The following is an 18,590-nucleotide window of genomic DNA, read 5'->3' as shown; positions in this document are numbered from 1 at the left end:
AAATGAATAGCTATGGCAGTCTGATATGGACTTTTCAAAGAAATAGCTGTGGATGCATCTCCATTGTAGAAATAATGCAGTTTGACACTACTTTAACTGTCATGGCTCCATCCTATAGAATCCAGGGATTTGTAATTTCAGGAAGCACCAGCACACTATAGAGAAGGTTAAAGATCTTGTAAAACTACAAATCCCAGGATTCTATAGGATGGAGCTGCAGCCCCTAAAGTGGTGTCAAACTGCATTATTTCTACTTTGTAGGTGCAGCCTTTCAGCCCTAAAAAGGTGACTAACACAAGTCCCTTTCAAGTAAATCTTCTCAAAGTATGACTAAATCTCAGTCCTTATAGCTCTGCAAAGATGGATGAGTCATTAAATTACAACACAGAATAGAAATCTGTGTAATATAAAAACTGGGATTTGCCCAGTTGTTCTCAAATCAGATTAGCTTGACAAAGCGGGGGGAAAGGAAATGGTCAGCTGCAATGTTTGAAAAGCCTGGAGTGTTTTAATACTATCATTTGTTTAACCTTATAACTTTTTGTATGTTTTTACCTGTACTTTTTTCTTTTCTTTTCTTTTTTAAATCTGTTTTTAATTTGTGCTCATTTTAATTCTGCTGTAAACCATTTTAGGTCCCAATTCAGTAAGAAAGAAATGAAATGCCTGACTATTTGTGTACTGAAATGAGACCTAGCTCGACTGCAGAGGGTATTACAAACGTTTATGAACAGTTTAGTGCTGAAGACAGGAACCACAGTCCACTGCCTGCTCACTTTAATGCTGTCACAGCAACCCTTGAACGTGAAAGTAATAAGTTACAAATAATAGTTGTAACAAATTATCTTTGCAATGAGTGTCTAAGAAAGTACAGTACTGTACATTTAAAAAGGAACATAAGGTGTAAGAATGAAATGACTTTATTGTGGTTAAGTCAAAACCAATTCTTGCACAATGTGTGTGTGTGTGTATGCATATGTACACACACACACACACACACACACACACACACACACACACACACATGAGCCAGTGTGGTGTAGTAGTTTGAGTATTGGGACTATGACTCTGGAGGCCAGGGTTCAAATCCTGGCTTGGCCATGGAAACCCACTGGGTGACCTTGCGTATGTCACATTATCTCAGCCTCAGGGAATAACAATGGCAAATCCATTGTGGATAGGAATGGGGGTTAAAGATTGATTTTGTTTCTGCAGGAATGAGTATAGGGGGTATGACTCTCCCAGGTCTCTGGGGGGGGGGGGGGGTTTGATGTGCCTTCCTATCCTTCCACAGTTGCCAACACCTGTTTTATACCACGGTCCCATAACATTGTTGTCATTCCAGTGTCAAGTGACCAATTGTTCACTAAAGCCTCTGGGACCTAACTGGTTTTACACAAACACTCACATATACATGGTTTTAAGTTGTTTTAAACTAATTTACCTAGCAATAATCTCTCTTTTTAACTTGTTAAACTTATTTAATATGTTTTCAGCCTTTTAAACTCGTTTATTGTTTGCATATTTTGAAATGAATCATTTATTTTACACAGCCCTGCAATCTTTTGATAGAGGGCAGAATACAGATATTTTGATCAAATAAAGTGAATGATTGCTTACCACAAATTGTTGGTTAATTTTTAAAGACGGCAATTGCTGTTTCTGATACGGAACCCCAAATATCTGGGCAACACCAAAACCTGACACTTCAGTGCTCTTATAGTCATCTTAATTTTTTCCTTCTTTCACTGCCTCTTTCTGTTTGATTACATCTTTCCCCTCCCTTCCACAAGGAAATCCCACTGTCATATGTCGTGCATGTATTTAATCTCAACCCTTGCTTCTTCCTCTTTCTATCCAAATGATCTAGTGTCACCCCACAGAATAACCCCCCTTCACTCCAGTAAACCTTTGATATTAATTTAATATTAAAAGGGATGTTTGGTCACATAGTCACTGAAGGCACCCCAATGTGAGGACAATAGCCTGCCCAAATATGGAGATCTGGTAGGCTGGGAAGTGCTAGCGCATGTAGACAAGATTGGTCCTTTGAGATTGGAATCTGAATAATCGCTTCACACAGGAGTGTAATGGTGGCTGATGCACCGGGTACTTGCCAAAAGGTTGGGAATCAAAGGGCTATTCCATCTGGAGATGACATCTTTATGTGTGGCCATTCTTTCTTCTGGAAAAATCTACTCCAACTCCTGAGAAACTGCCCAGGACACATTTCCTGCTATAAATATGCCCATTTGGGGCAGTCCCAATTTGATCTCAGTTGAGTACAGACAGACAGACAGATACCCTGCCCATTTCTCCCTTGACTCCTTGGCACATGCAGGCCTACCCAGATCCAGGCTGCATGCTGAGCCAGACTCATCCACTGCAGTCCCACCAATCAAAGCTCCACGCCTGAATCTGGTAAAGTACTGCCCTCTGCTTAACCCTCTGAAATCACTATCAGCTATCACCTTTATAACATTAGTTCTTATATGTGTGTGTGAGTGAGTGTCTTTGAGTGAAAGTTGATTTCCTTTTGCTGTTATAAATAAAATTTGGAATCTGCAGTATGGAATTATTTGGTTTGGAAGTGTTATACAGAGGCTAGACCCCATCTTTTAAAGCATTACCCAAAGCCCTCTCATGGCTTCCTATTGAGTTAAATTCATTCCCCTACTGAAGTCAATTGTAGGTGCCCTTCTGGGACCTTAGCATTTTAGGTAACACTAGGAAATAAAATTGCCAAAGCCAATTTTCAGAAAGGTTGGGCAAGCAATGCTCAGAGACAAATGCTGCAAAAGAAAGAGTCACTAAAAGATCCTTGAGTATGTGATTGACACCTGATTACAACTCCCCTATGAAGAAAAGTTTCAGTGTTTGGGGTGTGTTATCTTAGAGAATAAATGAAGAAGGTAGAACCTGAGGTGTGTTTTCAACTCATTTTTGATTTATGATAACATGAGGTAACTCTATCATTGTATGTTTTTCACAGGTTTTGTTCCGAGGAGACTTGTTGTTGCCTACCCACTGGCTGATCTTGAGGAAGTCACATTCTTGGCAAAAGCAACCCCCTTCTGAACAAATCTTGCCAAGAGAATCCTGTGATAGGTTTGCTTTAGGGTTACCGTAAGTCAGAAATGACTTGAAGACACACAGTAAGAACAACTGGTTTGGGGACCACCACTTTTGAGTAACACTGATGTAGGTAACTTTCCTGTTGGCTAACCAACCAACCTTCTCACCAACTCTTCACATATGTGAATGCTAAGCTGGAATTTTTTTTTTGGTCATAATGTGCTTGTTTCTGAGATGTAAATAGTTTATTATATCAACCTTGCATGTGACAACAAATAATTTCTGTAGTGTTTTCTCACTGTAGGAGAAAATGAATATTTCTGCAGTTTTTGCTCAGTGGTCACACATCGCAAGGTTTTTTTTAGGAAATAATTCTGCATAAAAATACATGTGGTGGGGGTTTGTGCAAAATGTTGTGGTTTTTTTTTTTTTTTTTTTTTGGTGCAACCCTGCTGTGATAATGGACATTCTGTTATCCAGGTACACAAAGATTAATGATGTGTTTGGTTTACAGTTACATTTATTGGTGTTCAGTGTCAAAAGGAGTCAGAAGGCATAAAAGAGAACTGTCCTGTAAGAAGGCCTGCTGGGCAACAGTTTGAGATGCTTCCAAAGGAAGTTATAAACACCTCAAAGGGAAACATCAGGCCATGAGAACAAAGAGAGACCCATGGGAAATGGTCAGATGAGACCATGTAGCCTAACATCCTAGCTACCCTCCCTCCCAAGGATGATCTAAGCCTAACTGTTACAGGAAAAATCTATTCCATTAATACTTTATGGTTTTCCATTCCCCTGCTCTGAGTATTTATCAGCATTTTATGCCAACTCAGAGTGCCTAGTTATCACTGAGTTATTTTGTGGTACTGTTTTCCTGTGAAGGTCTTTTTCTTCTCCAGACTATTGTTTCATATTTCTGAAAACCACCTCAGGGCTTCTCTGGGTTTGCTGTTGCCTTCCTCCTGGGCAGGGATAGTGATTTTTGGCTACATAAAGAACATCTCTTGAAGAGCTGAAATAGTTATTAGCATATACAATGTGACATGTGTGAAAACAATCTTAATGCTACATTTCATATTTGCAGATTTTTTTTTTCCTTAATAGCAACAGATAATTTTGGAAAGCTCAATTTCAGCAAACAGCCTTTTATCAAATCCCAATTCTAACTCTTCTGAGGATCCATCCATCTGGTCAGCTATCACTTTTCTCTTGTTTTGCCTCAATCCTCGAAGAGCAAGAATAGCCAAAATATGTTCCTTCCTGCAAAATGAAAAGAAAGTGTTGCTTTTTTGTGGATCAAAGGGAACAAAAATGGACACGGAAAACAACAAACGCAACAAAACCAGCTAATAAAAGAAAAACTACCAATAATCCTTAGCAAACAGCCACTCCAATTATCATGGGCCAAAAAATGAGCATTACTTCTTTTCTTTCACCTGTTTAAGGAAAATCTTGCAAAAATGTCCCAGTGTCTTTCTCCTTCTCCTTCAGTTATTTCAGTTGCCGCAAACTGAGTTCAAAGTGCACAAGTAGTTAACTCAGCAAGGAAGAACAGAGGAGGAAGTAGAATCTAGTCCTTCCCAATAGGCTCAGGCAAAAGCAAACTGCTGTGGCATCTTCTAGCTTGTGTGTTCTTCCTCACCGATAACTTTTGCCATCTTGACCATACTTTGGTGTTACTTGGCTATGTATGTCCCAGTTTTCATCTGAGACCCTCATTTCTTTCCCCCTGCAAGCCCTTACTAGCTGCACCTTCCTCCTTTGAACTTCCCTTCACCATCCCAGAGTTTGACAGCTAATGCAAGGAGGACATGCAACTCCTCCTCGCATTTTGCTACATCCATTTGATGTAGGATCTTAGCCATTATGGGGGGGGGGGGAATGAAACTGCATAATGCTGGACAAACAGAGATATGTGTCCTGCAGAATGCAACCAAGAATTTAAAAATGAAATACACTTGTCTTTTTGTAAAAAGCAAAAATAGAATGTATCTGGTATAAAGAATATTCATATTTTCAAAGAGAAGGGAGTAGAGCAGCACCCATAAGATTCCCATATAACCTTGCTTTCCACCACCAGATGTTTCCAATCCAGCATACCACTTCTAAGCTTCTTCAGAATTGGTTAGGGCAATTTGCACCCAGCCAAGGGCTCTTGTGTCTAATAATAATAATAATAATAATAATAATAATAATAATAATAATGCATTTATTTATATCCTGCCCCTTCTTTTTGGGGATTGAGGCGGGTAACAATAGAAGTCTTATCTTCAAACACCTAGCGCTTGCAGCTTTTCTTATAGGAAGTGTCCTGCATGTTAGGTTATCTGGCAGAATCCAGTGGATTGGAAATAGGAATTTAACTTAACTTGTGGAAAGATTCTATTTGAATATGTTTGCCCTGTGAAACATGGGGTGCATTCAATAAAGCAACAGTGGATGAGTTGCAGATACATCAGTGTGAAGGAAGAGATACATGATGCTTTTGTAGGGGACTTAGCACCCAACTTTCTAATCAGTAAAAGTACACTGTTGCACTTCTTATCTGTCACTAGCAAGACAGAAAACATGTACTAGTTCCAGCTATTCCCATCTGAAGGGGTTAGTACACCATACCTGATGTCTGGGTAGTCCTGAGACAATTCTTTAATATATTCTTTGATTTTGTCTTTCTTCTTCTCACCAATGATATTAGCAATGTACAGAATGGCAGGAAAGAGCCAGTCAGCACTTGAACCCTAGGAAAATATATGTGTTTTTTAATTTAATGATCTGTATTTCAGATGAAATTATTTAAGTCTCATAGATACAACTTATCTCTGTAATGCTTTAAAAAGAATTATGATGCACAATGTATGCAGGAGAATACAAATACAAACAACAACAACAACAACAACACAAAGAATACATAATAGTACCGCCAGGGCTACCTCTGCTTCATTTCCCTCCAAAATTCATTAGGTCCTATTAATTGTTATTAATATTTGGCCTAATCTCAAAATAATTCAAGATGGGATCATAATTCTAAAGTTGAAGCCACATCATTAGCAGTGGGTACAATCTAGTCAAAATTAAAGCAACTATATACCTGGCTATTTTCATTTGGCAGGAATTAAAACATTCACTAAAAATCTAAATTGGATAAGATGGTAGATATTTGTGAACGGTACTCCCATCTTTTTACAGATGTCTTTAAAATGCAGTCATGGGAACTCCCCAAATGGCAGCAGCTCTGAAGAGCAGATAGAAATAGAGATGTGAAGAATACCTATTAATGTTTGCATCCTCTGTATTCCAGAAAACAATATCTGGCATCCAATTTAGCCGTTACAAGATTGTAAGTTAATAACGTTACTGCTGGCAATGCACACTTACAGTTGTGAGCAACCAAAGGTGACCCCCAAAATGGATCGTTACAGACAGCACCCCAACAGAAGTGTTCCCAAAGCACTGAGGACTGGGGCAGTGGAAAATGACACCTACAGCACTCTCCCAAGATATTATCACATGAGCCTCCCATCTTCAATCGTGTTATTTAAGGAAATGAAAGCATACCAGTTTGGGAGCATTCATTAACACATTTCTCTGGAATAATGTAAAGGTGCTGTTTTAATTATCAGTGTCCCACATGCTCTCTTTTTCACATTGTTCTTAATCCTGCCTGTCTGCCATATGCCCTATCCAGTGTGCCTTTTAGGTTATTAATTTTTAATTTTTTTAATGCTATTGCAGAGTTATGGTACTATGATTTAATAAAAAAGAAATGGAGGGGAAAGAGCTTGCTTGGAAATAGCGTGGAGGAAGAGGAGAAGAGGAGAATTGGGCCCGAACAGAGAGGCCAAAATAAAGCTGCTTTGGGTCACTTTAGAGGTATGCTGTTTAAATGACACACACATCTTAAAAGGCCAGAAGCTGTGGAGTGTGGCTTTGGCACAGCTTCCGGCCTGTTAGGATGCATGCATCATTTAAATAGCACACTTCCAAAGTGGCCTGAAGCAGTTTTATTTTGGCCTGTTTGTTTGGGCTCAATTTATGTCCAGTGACACCATGTGACTGCCCAATATCGGAAATGCAGTGGCAGGGATGTATTACAACTAATGGTAAAGCAGCAATATTGGGAACCTATTGACATTTTTTCCTGTCAGTGAAAAGGTATGCTCTACCAAGACTTTAAAGGCAAAGCAGCAATGAGAGAGACAATGCTATGTGATATTTATGGCCAAAGATGTTATTCTCCAGCTTTAACATCAGTTTAAAAACCTTGTGTTATAATGTCTCAGGTCATGGTGCCCCCCCCCCCCCCGACTAGCACTTGTGGGAGAACCCTAAGGGGTCTCTCCAGCTGCCTATTATCAAGGCAGTCTATGTCCAGAAGAATGATGTAGAGATGATTTCCCAGTTCTCTGATTTCCAGTACCTTGGAAACACTTTGGTTGGGCTCTGCCAGGCTGCAAAGGTAGGTAATGGTTAAAGGAAGTTATGATAATGGAGCTCTGCCACTGTAGTTATGTTGATCATGCAGGTTCTCAGCCACAGTGTATTTTTGTGCAAATAAATTTCCCCCTATAATGTCCCAAGCAAATTATAATTTGTGTGTGTGTGTGTGTGTGTTGTGTGCCTTGAAGTCCTTTCCGACTTATGGTGACCCTATGGCGAACATATCATAGGGTTTTCTTGGCAAGATTTGTTCAGAGGAGGTTACCCATTGCCTTTCCCTGAGGCTGAGAGACTGCGACTTGCCCAAGGTCATCCAGTGGGTTTCATGGTCAAGCAGAAATCAAACCCAAGTCTCCAGAGTTGTAGTCTAACACTCAAACCACTATGCCACACCAGTGATGCCCCAAGCAAATTATTATTAGTGTTTGAATATTAGACATAAATCCTTGTGTTGGGGAATGGGGAGAAAATTGCTGAAATTATTTGTTCTGGCATGTAGGGATGAAATATGAAAAGATTTACATCTCTAGGTAGAGGCCAGTGCTTCTCTGCCCTTTTCTTCTGAGGTGAGCCATAAAGCCATTTTTATTTCAAACATTTCTGCGCCCCCCCCCCCCCCCATTGTCACACACAGGTGGTGGGCATGGTGAACAAATTTAATAAGACTGAGAACAATCAAAACAGCAGCATAGAAAGAAAAGGAACAATAAAAGCCAGCGATAAAACAGACCACTACTTGCATTGTTATGGAAACGGTATGGAAAGAATGTGACTCAGCACCCTTGGTTTAGCATCTTTTTGGACCAGAAGCCAAAGAACTGGCTAACTCATTCAAACGAAAAGTGTGACATTAATGTCCACCCACTCCTTCTGGAACATGTAGAATTTTCTGTGTCCCAACTCTGTTTAGGTGGTTAGATTTCATTGCCTTTGACTTTACCCTCAACCATCCCAGCCCCCTTTCAATCCAACGGCAATCTTTTCTTATGTTCATTTAGGTACAACTGACTATGAGGAATGGGGAATTGCAGTAATGCCCACTGGCCCTACCTTCATGATATTCATGTCCTGAAAAGTACCATTTGCTTAGATCTCATGTTCACACATCAAAGGATTCAATGTGCACACATGATATGTGAACCTTTAATTTTCCAGGGTTTGAGTTATACAGAGAGGAGGCCATAGATTTCCAGGATATGGATTATACAGAGAGGATGGTCATGATGAAGGTTCAAACAAAATTTCTAAATGGATTGGCATTTGAGATGGGCCAGTGCATGTGACTCCATCAATTTCTTCTGTTCATTCATTCTGTCTTATGCAAATGAATGTCAGAAAAGAAGTTTTTGGACTTTATCACACCAGCCTGCTGTCCTGCCACAATCACACTACTTTAAGAATGGAAGCATACTGGTTTGGCATAATATCTTATCACACTTTCCCCCATGATAGCACTTTGGTGATCCATGGCTTTGAGATCTGTTTTCTTCACTGCCAAACACTGCTTTCCAGGAGGAAGGGAGGGGACAAGTGAGTGTGGCTGCCAATCATCTCCCAAACTGATCTGTTGTATGAATGTGCACACAGCATCCAGCTCCAAGAAGGTGGTGGTGGTGGTCATGATCACTCCTACCCAGCCCAATGTTTTGGGAGGGGAAGAAAAGTTATTGATGCTGCCAACTGTTTCCCAAAGCTGGCTGCTGTGTGAATGTGCACATGGCAGCCACCTTCAGGAAGCTGTTCATGGCTGCAATCGCTGTGAGGGAGAGAGGAGTAGAATCACACTCACTCACACCATTTGACTACCTGAGAAGCAGAACTGCAGCAGAAGGGACCTATCACACTAAGGCAATAATGGAACAGTGAGATTGGGAACATATTGAAGGGTTTCACCTGTCAGTGACAGGTGCACCAGAGTAACAAATGGAATGCAAGGCAGCAGCAGGATAGACACGATATCATGGGATACGTACCAGCCAAAGACACTTTTATCCTGTTAAAATTCTGTTTTTATAGCTTCTTGTGATAAAGTCCTTTCTCAACTCATATCCCAGTCCAAATCCTTCTTTGAGGCCCCTTGCCTCTGGGCTTCCTGTTTCTTACCTGCTTTAATCCTAGCAACTCTGCTCAGTCCTCAACCTGCGTATAAATAAAATGCTATTCCTAGCCAAATGCTCCCTTCCTTCATGTAAATTGGATTGCAAACTGCTCTGTTCACAGAGAAAATGAGCTTTCTCAGTCATCACATTCATTCAGACAATCAGTGCTAAAGGTTTCACTGCCATACATGAAATGAGATAGATAGCTGGAAACTAAAATTGGTGTGCACTGTCTCATTCATTTCATTGGGAAACTTTCATTTAAGAAGGGTAAGGAATGGTAATAATATCAGCACTGATAGGAGAGGATTATGCATCTTTCCTTTGCCTGATCATAGAATCATAGAATCATAGAATCGTAGAGTTGGAAGAGACCACTAGGGCCATCCAGTCCAACCCCCTGCCATGCAGGAAATCCAAATCAAAGCATCCCTGACAGATGGCCATCCAGCCTCTGTTTAAAGACCTCCAAGGAAGGAGACTCCTTTCATCCTGTATCCCCCAAACTCCATTCTCTTACCTAAATATACTCACAAGATAGGCTTATCTCTGGTATTAGAGATAGGGAACAAAGTGAACATACAAGAAATCATCACCACCAACACTAGCAATTCCATTCTCCAAGCTCCGGTCATTATACAGCCAAACCATTAAAAGGCTTAGAAGAACCCCACAGTTTAGAAAAGTACAAAGGGAAACAAAACACCATAAGAAAACAAAAATAATGACCATGGACGATTTATATAACTTTAAAGTAGACAATGAAGACAATGAAATAGTTCAAGATTTTCCATACCTTGGCTCAGTCATTAATCAGAATGGAGACTGCAGTCAAGAAATCAGAACAAGGATAGGACTTGAAAGGGCAGCTATGAAGCAACTAGATAAGAACCAGATAAGATCCTCAAGTGCAAAGATGTATCAGTAGATACCAAAGTTAGAATAATCCAGTTTCCAATTTCTATGCATGGATGTGAATGATAGACAGTGAAGAAAGCTCATAGTAAGAAAATCAACTCATTTGGTGCTGTATAAGAGTTCTATGGAGACTTATAACTTCTAATGTTATTGTTTTGTGATTCTTCTGATACAACAGTGCTATAACTCTACTACAGAATGGGAATAATGTTTATTTTAAATCAATTTTTATTTTTATTTTTAGATACATATCAATAATAATAATAATTTTTATTTTTCTATTTCCCACCTCTCCCTGCGGATCGTTTTGATCTTATTAAGTGCAATGCTAATAAGATGTTACATTTTGTTACTTCCTGATTTTAAAGCTAAAGAATATATGGTCTCTGTCTCAGTTAAATGTTGTATGACAAGTTTATTTCTTGTTTGCTGATAGTAAATTGTAGAAGGGCATTTCACAGACAAAGGCATGAAAAAGGCCTTGTAAATTTAAGTATGTTAAGTTAGTCAATATAGTAGTTTTAACAGAAGGGAGGCAACACCAAATCGCAGCACGCACAAGTTTCAGGGTGTTATCAGGAACAAATAGTTTTGTATACTTCTGCCTGAAACAAAGGATAGTATCTGCCAGGCATGAGTTATCTCTCTGCTTGATTTATGATGCTTTAAACTGTTTTAGTTGCAGGTTCGAGGCCTTCATTCTCAAGGCAGAATAGAATTTATCCTCTAACTGTGTCCCAACTTGACAAAATACATTTTGACTAATCCTCTGTCATCCCATTTTCCAGCTTCTTTTGAAATATCCCACTTTCTTTCTCCTCCTCCCACTTTCTCCCTTTCCCCTCAGCTTACTTCCATTGGTGAAAACTGCTGTCAACGTGCAAACGTATTTGCCCTTAGTTATCTCAGCAGGGAGGAGAGCAGTGGGTGGAACAGACTCCAGCAAAAGCTTCCCAATAGATTCCAGAAAAAGCAAACTGCTGCAGAACTTTTGCCATCTTTAATGTTGATGGCCACATGTGTCCTGGTTTTCATCTCTGAAATGCTGAAGAATGAGATAGGCTGCTTGCTATCTAAATATGCTTAGCTATCTTTATTTTTCTTTTTGGTATACTGTACCATTTCCCTAAAACCTGATATATACAGTACTTGTATTTTTGGTAAAAGTTTACAAAAAACATTTTGGTGACTTTTTCAGATCTTTGGAATGTCACTTTTTGGGTACAAAGTAGTCTGTGGGGAAAAACAGCTTGTGGAACTTGGGGATCAGGGAACTGAAATATATATCGGAATCGATTTAAATTTGCCCTTTGGCCATCTGGAGTGGGTCAATTTTGAATCGATTCATGCATGAATGTGAACCACAAATGGATTATTTTAGAGGGAAAAAATGTGATCGGGGCAAATATAGTGGGAACCACGCTCCGCTGTCAATACATATTTCAGTAGGGATACAGTTTCAATGAGAACAAACTCTGAAGGGGTTTCTTGGGTTACTTTTCTTTTGTTATCATAGCATTAGACAGTTTGGTCCTAGACTACTTCCACACCAGAGATACAAACTATGAAATTTACTCACCAGGTCTTTCATAGTGTTATTTATGGTTTTAGCTTCATGATACATTATGTTGCTGATCTCTTCCCTTTTTATTTTTCTCATCCTGCCTTTTGGTTTGAGGATTTGTGTGATATATTCCTTGACCACATACTTGTGAACTTCATTGAGAAAATCCTGCATGCCAAAAACCAGGAAAAGATAAAACGATGGGTTGGCTACAACATAAGAAAACATGGAGCTAAGAAAATACATTGGATTCTCCTTCATTCTAATATTTTAACCATCAACCTCTATCTATCTGGAATATGAGACATTTGAGAAATTTGGTAAACTCATCAAAAATGTACTGAAATGAAGTTCTCCCCTATTTGCACAGAAGTCAGTAGTGGCCATTTTCAAAGAGATAACTGGATTAGTATGTTTTAGTATAAAAGGAAGGAAGAAATGTTGTGGCATCTTTGAGAACAAACATTTTAGCTTACCATAACATTATGTGGACTGTAGATCGATCAATCAATCAATCAATCAATCAATCAATCAATAATTTCCCACAGAAGAGAGACTACAGATGTATTTTTGTAGACTTCAGATACATGGACTGCAGCCTCAGTAGACAAACACATATACAAATGTGTTGTTTATGTGTGCTGGGCGGGAATGAGGAGGTAGTGAGAAATGTAATAGAGAACTCTCTGTCTGGTTTTCTTTCTGAAAATTATTGTACTATATATTTCCATCTGCACCTGCCACCAGTTTAATCTATTTACAAGTGAAAAGCCTAAATTCCATAGGTTTGCCCCAACTAGAGTAGATCCATTAAATCAGTTGTTCAATATAATGAGTTGACATAAGTAAATCCAGTTTATTCAAGAGGTGTCCCATAGTTGAGACTAAGGATTTTATCACACCAGGTTGCTAAGATACCACAACTGAAAACAAACTTACTGGTTTAATACCCATTTATTCAGATTAGCATGATTGCAATCACAAGCATTGAACTTTATCATGCTTACTAGCAACTGCAGGATAGAAGGTTTTGGCCTCTGCTTAATTTTGTTTCCCCCTTAACTTTCTATATGCTCATTTGTTACAGTCAATAATATAACTGCACTATTGACTAGTGGACCAATTCCATCAATTGTTGAATTGTGAGTCATCACACAGTTAAATCCTATTGATTCAATGGATTTACCTCACCTTTGTTCTAGATGGGACACAACCATGAACTGAATATGAGATATCCATTGCACATGGCCAGTAAACTCCATTAAGAAGCCAAGCCCTCCCTCCAGTCCATCTGCCTTGGTCCAGGCCTCAGAGGTAGAGAAGAACTGCTGGCCCTCATCCCCTTCCCCTCCACCATTCCCTTCTCCTTTTGTGTCGTGTCTTTTTAGATTGTAAGCCTGAGGGCAGGGAACCGCCTAATTAAAAGATTGTATGTACAGCGCTGTGTAAATTTACAGTGCTTTAGAAATAAAGGTTAATAATAATAATAATAATAATAATAATAATAATAATAATAAACTTACACATGTTTAGGTAACCAACAACGTTCTAGCCAATGTGTTTTACACAGAGAAAAAGTGAGGGAATGAGAGGAAGAGAGTGCATAGCACAGTAGTTATTATAATCTATTTCTAACCATCATTATTACCTGGCACAAGGGACTCATCAGATTTTTTAAGTCTTTAGAAAAATCCTCAACAATTAACAGTATTTTTGTGATGAACAAATCAATAGTTCCACTGTGTAACATCCAGGTGTGGCTTAGAATCTTCTTAAACATTGGCTGGAAAAACAACAACACATAGACATAAAAATAAATACATTGTAATTACAAATCTGATGTTAAAGCATGATTTTTCAATTACAATATTCAACCTTAGGATCAAAAACCTAAGAGCTACTGTAGCATGAAGTCGAAGGCTTTCATGGTTGGCATCCATAGTTTTTTGTGGGTTTTTGGGGCTATGTGGCCATGTTCTAGAAGAGTATATTCCTGATGTTTCGCCAGCATCTGTGGCTGGCATCTTCAGAGCTACAGAGAAAAAGCTACTGTAGCCTTTACTAGCTTTGGCTTGTCTGCCAGGTTCAGCTCCATGTTTGGCTACTCAGGCTACCTGAACGATGCGTTGCTTCCTGAATGGATTACATTAATAAGTTATATGCATTGTTACCCTTAAAAATGACTCAGAATTTCTAATTGATGCAGAACCTGGCTTCCAGAATTTTAATTTGTACTGTTGTCAGTTAACCAAACTCATAGGACCAATACTGATTGCCTTTTGGCTCACAGCCTAATTCAAGGTGTGCTGTTAATTGCCATCAAGTTCACTTTGATTTATGGCAATCTTACAAATGAAAAGCTTGGAAAGAAAAGCTGGGAGTCATTTAATCCAGTGCTTCTTAAACTATCTGATGGCAGACTTGCAGGTTATTTTTTCCAATGCACCAGTGGCCGGCACCATATTTATGCCCATTGACTATAACTGTTTCTTTCTTTCCTGGAAACATGACATGGACTGGCTCTGGCCTACAGATCAGCACTGATCTAAGATGTCTGTCCAAACTATCTCAAATTTTTTCAGCAATGGCAACCCAGTGCTTAAAGAGCAATCAGTTCCGTTACTGTGAAACAGCTTTTACTGTTAAGACGTTTCTCCTATAGTTTATTAAAAAACTGCTTCCCTGCAATTTCCGCCCCTTTGATCTAGTAGTCTAACAAGATAACCTCTCCTGTTTTGATAATTCTGGTGAAGTTGTGCAAGTCTATTTACATTCCTTGCAAAAGTGGAATATCCTTGTTAACTTCCCCTTCATTCTCTTCTCTTCACTATGTCCAGTTGCTCAACTGTGGGTCTGTATTTTGCTTTCGAAGCAGCAGAGAGGCATCTGGAATTCCCCACTGCTATCAGCTGTGCTTGGGTGGGCTGCTGCAGAGTGTCCCAAAATGTTTTTGTTTCTATCCTCAGGATGGAGCCACTGCCCAGATATTCAGGGAGGATGAAGACTCAGGGTAGGTTGGGATGCCTGTGCTCCAGCAGCCACATAAAGAAGGTTGCATTCAGCACACTGGATTACTATTTCAAGACATACTTGGTAGGGCCAGCAGAGTGGGACAGCTGTTCCTTGTCAGCTGATTTGGGGTGTCACGAGAAAGCAACAAATGCTTAGTTATTTGAGGTCCTCTAATAAACATGTACTGCAGCTAGCTAAACCTTTTCTTCTGCCGCTCCCAAATTATGGAATGGCCTGCCAGAGGAGATTTGATGTATTACTAGTCCTGATTGCTTTAAAAAGGCAATCAAGACATATCTCTTCAAGCAAGCCTTCCTGGATTAATATTTTAGCAACCTTGTATTTAATCATTCAACAACTGTCCTAACTACTTCTGCCTTGCAATTTTAATAATTATTTTAGTAATTGCTTAAGTAATTTAATTGTATTTGATTGTGGACCAGGAGGGTTAGGGAAGATTTGGGATCAATGACAGCAAACAATTATTGTATTTTAGGGACGTTTCTAGTGTTAGCCGCTTCGATCTTCTGGAGAAGCGGGATACAAATAAATTACGGTATTATTATTATCTTTATTTGATTTGTTAGTGTGTAGGCACTTATGGGATTTTCTGCCTCACATACAAAAAGAATTGGGTTGGCCTTTGGTATTGTCCATTTCGACTTTGGGAGGGAAGCATTATTTACTCTTTGGTCTCAAGCCATAAAGAATCTTAGGCCAGCCTTGATTGACCTAGTTGACTGAGTTATTAGCAAAACCAAAACCAACAAGTTAACCCTATTTTTTTTTATGAAACTCTTCAACATCACACAATCATAGGTAACAGAATTCATGATTCTTGCTGTTGTTTTTCTAAATCAGGGGTGGGCAACAGCCTGTGGACTGCGGTCCTCTAGGGCTCTTTTTGTGGCCTCCAGGGGTCAAAGTTCTTTTTGCTTGAAAATGCCCCAAAACCCCTTTAGAGAAGGTATGGAGAGCAATTTCACTATATTTTTTGCCCCCCAAAGCCCTTTCAGGGCTTTAGAAATCTCTTTCAGAAGCAAGCCATACACAGGAAGTTACTTCTTGGTCACTTTCTGAGGTTAAAAAAAGTTGCCTTTCTCGAGTTCAGCACCTTGAGTTGCTCCCAAAGTGGATTTGATGGTACCTCCAGTCACCACTACATGTACTACATGTAACAGCTGCTGTTGCTGTATTCTCCAAGCTCTTTCACTCAATTCTGACAAACAGTCCCAGGACCTTACCACACGGGGGCTTTTTGAGCGTCAGTTCGCATTGGCCGATTCGTATTCGCGTCATATCGCATAATTCATCCCCACTTGCGCTCTCTGAATACGCTTTGCCAATTCGTATTCGCGTCATATCGCATCGTTCATCCACACCTGGGCGGCCTTCCGGATCGAGGTCTTGCGCATCGGCCAATGCTTATTCACGCAAAGCGAGGCCAGTGCAGATTGGATCACCACACCAGCCCAATACAATGTGTGTTTGCCGATGCGCATCAGCAACTTTGAGCATGCTCTGTGGGGATCTGAACGGGGCGCAACATTTTTAACTTCCGGGGGTGAAGAATAAAGTCACTGTTTAGCGCAGTATATCGTGAGATTTGCTGCCTTTAGCCACTTACGAAAGGGGTATGCACCATCTGTATATGTGTGTGTGTGTGTATGTGTGTGTGTGTGTGTGTGTGTGTGTATATATATATATATATATATATGCACACACATAAATGCATACATATATATATATATATATATATATATATATACATACACATAGTGGTACAGCCAAAAGTGTGATGCCTTTTTTATGTGTACACACACGTTTGTCTGTATGAGAGTTTATATGTGTGTGTGTGTGTGTGTGTGTGTGTGTCTTTTTAGATTGTAAGCCTGAGGGCAGGGAACCGTCAAATTAAAAAGATTGTATGTACAGCGCTGTGTAAATTTACAGCGCTTTATAAATAAAGGTTAATAATACACACACACACAGACACACACACACATATACAAAAACACACTGTGCCACAGCCAAAAGTGTGATGCCTTATTTATATGTGTACACACACATCTGTCTGCTTGAGTGTTTATATAAATATATATGTGTGTGTGTATGTATATATATATATATATACACACACACTTATAGTGTTACTGCCAAAAGTGTGAAGCCGTATTTATATGTGTACATACACAGCTGTGTGTGTGTGTGTGTGTGTATACACATACATATACATATGCACACTCACGCATACACACACACACACACACACACACAAACAAACTGTGGAGCAGCCGAAAGTGTAATGCTGCATGTATATGCTTGCACACACATCTTTGTGTGTGTGTGTGTGTGTGTGTATACATATATATATACATACACATACATATACACACACGCATATATATATATATATATATATACACACACACACAAACTGTGGAGCAGCTGAAAGTGTAATGCTGCATGTATATGCTTGAACACACATCTTTTTTTGTGTGTGTATATATATATATATATACACACACATACATATACATATACACACACATATACATATACATACACACACACACACACACACACACAAACTGGAGCAGCTGAAAGTGTAATGCTGCATGTATATGCTTGCACACACATCTTTGTGTGTGTGTGTGTGTGTGTGTGTGTGTGTGTATATATATATATACATACATACATACATATATACACATACATATACATATACACACATGCATATACACACACACACACACAAACTGTGGAGCAGCTGAAAGTGTAATGCTGCATGTATATGCTTGCACACACATATTTGTGTGTGTGTGTATGTATACACACACACACACACATTTTCCCCCCTCCCTGGACACAAAAGGTTTCTGCTTTATCTCGTTCAGTGGAAATAACACTCCCCAGCCCCAGTGGTTGTGCTAAAAGGGGAAAGGGCCACCGGAAGGAGAAGGGGGAAATTCCAGCGCAGCATGATGGGAGATTTGTAACCGATGGTCTTCAGGAGAACCAGCGGATTGGATGTACACACCAGGCAAAGCAGCAGAGGTTCCGCACTGGCCATCAATGTGGATCCAGCCGATCCCCTAATTTTGCGGATTCGGAAAACGGAGGAGCCAGCTGCCTTCAGTTCGGAACCCAGCCGTAAATACGCATTGGCCAAAGCGTATTCACATTATATCGCATTGGTCAATGCGTATTCAGAGCTCACAGGTGTGGAACTCCAATGCTATATAACGCGAATATGCATTGGCCAATGCGAACTGACGCTCAAAAAGCCCCCATGTGGTAAGGTCCCCAGTCAATGGGAGCAGTGGTGTACCTAGTATATTTGACACCCAGTGCAGATCATTTTTTAATACATTGGACCTTTGGTTTGGTTCAGTGGGGTGCTCAAGTCCCACTGAAAACACTGGCATAGTAAAATGGTGTTCCTTATATCAAATGGCAAAATTAAGGTTTGCTTTTTGCAATCT

At 39.6% G+C, this 18,590-nt stretch overlaps 1 protein-coding gene across 1 annotated transcript in view; it reads right to left on the bottom strand.

Moving 5' to 3' along the window:
• Window positions 1-3,594: 3,594 nt before the first annotated feature.
• EXOC3L4 (exocyst complex component 3 like 4) overlaps window positions 3,595-18,590 on the bottom strand; it is a 68,640-nt gene continuing 53,644 nt past the window's right edge. Inside the window, exons 9-12 of the mRNA XM_089523176.1 lie at window positions 13,742-13,876; window positions 12,109-12,261; window positions 5,692-5,813; window positions 3,595-4,335 (exon numbers count right to left, since the gene is read on the bottom strand). Coding sequence (XP_089379302.1) covers window positions 4,173-4,335; window positions 5,692-5,813; window positions 12,109-12,261; window positions 13,742-13,876 — 573 coding nt within the window. The 3' untranslated portion in view covers window positions 3,595-4,172. The remainder of the gene's footprint in view (window positions 4,336-5,691; window positions 5,814-12,108; window positions 12,262-13,741; window positions 13,877-18,590) is intronic.

Source organism: Sceloporus occidentalis, unplaced genomic scaffold, assembly GCF_023333645.1.
Source record: "Sceloporus occidentalis isolate IW3139 unplaced genomic scaffold, rSceOcc1.0.p SCAF_4, whole genome shotgun sequence".
In the NCBI taxonomy this organism is placed as follows: domain Eukaryota; kingdom Metazoa; phylum Chordata; class Lepidosauria; order Squamata; family Phrynosomatidae; genus Sceloporus; species Sceloporus occidentalis.
This window is presented reverse-complemented; position numbering and strand designations above follow the sequence as displayed.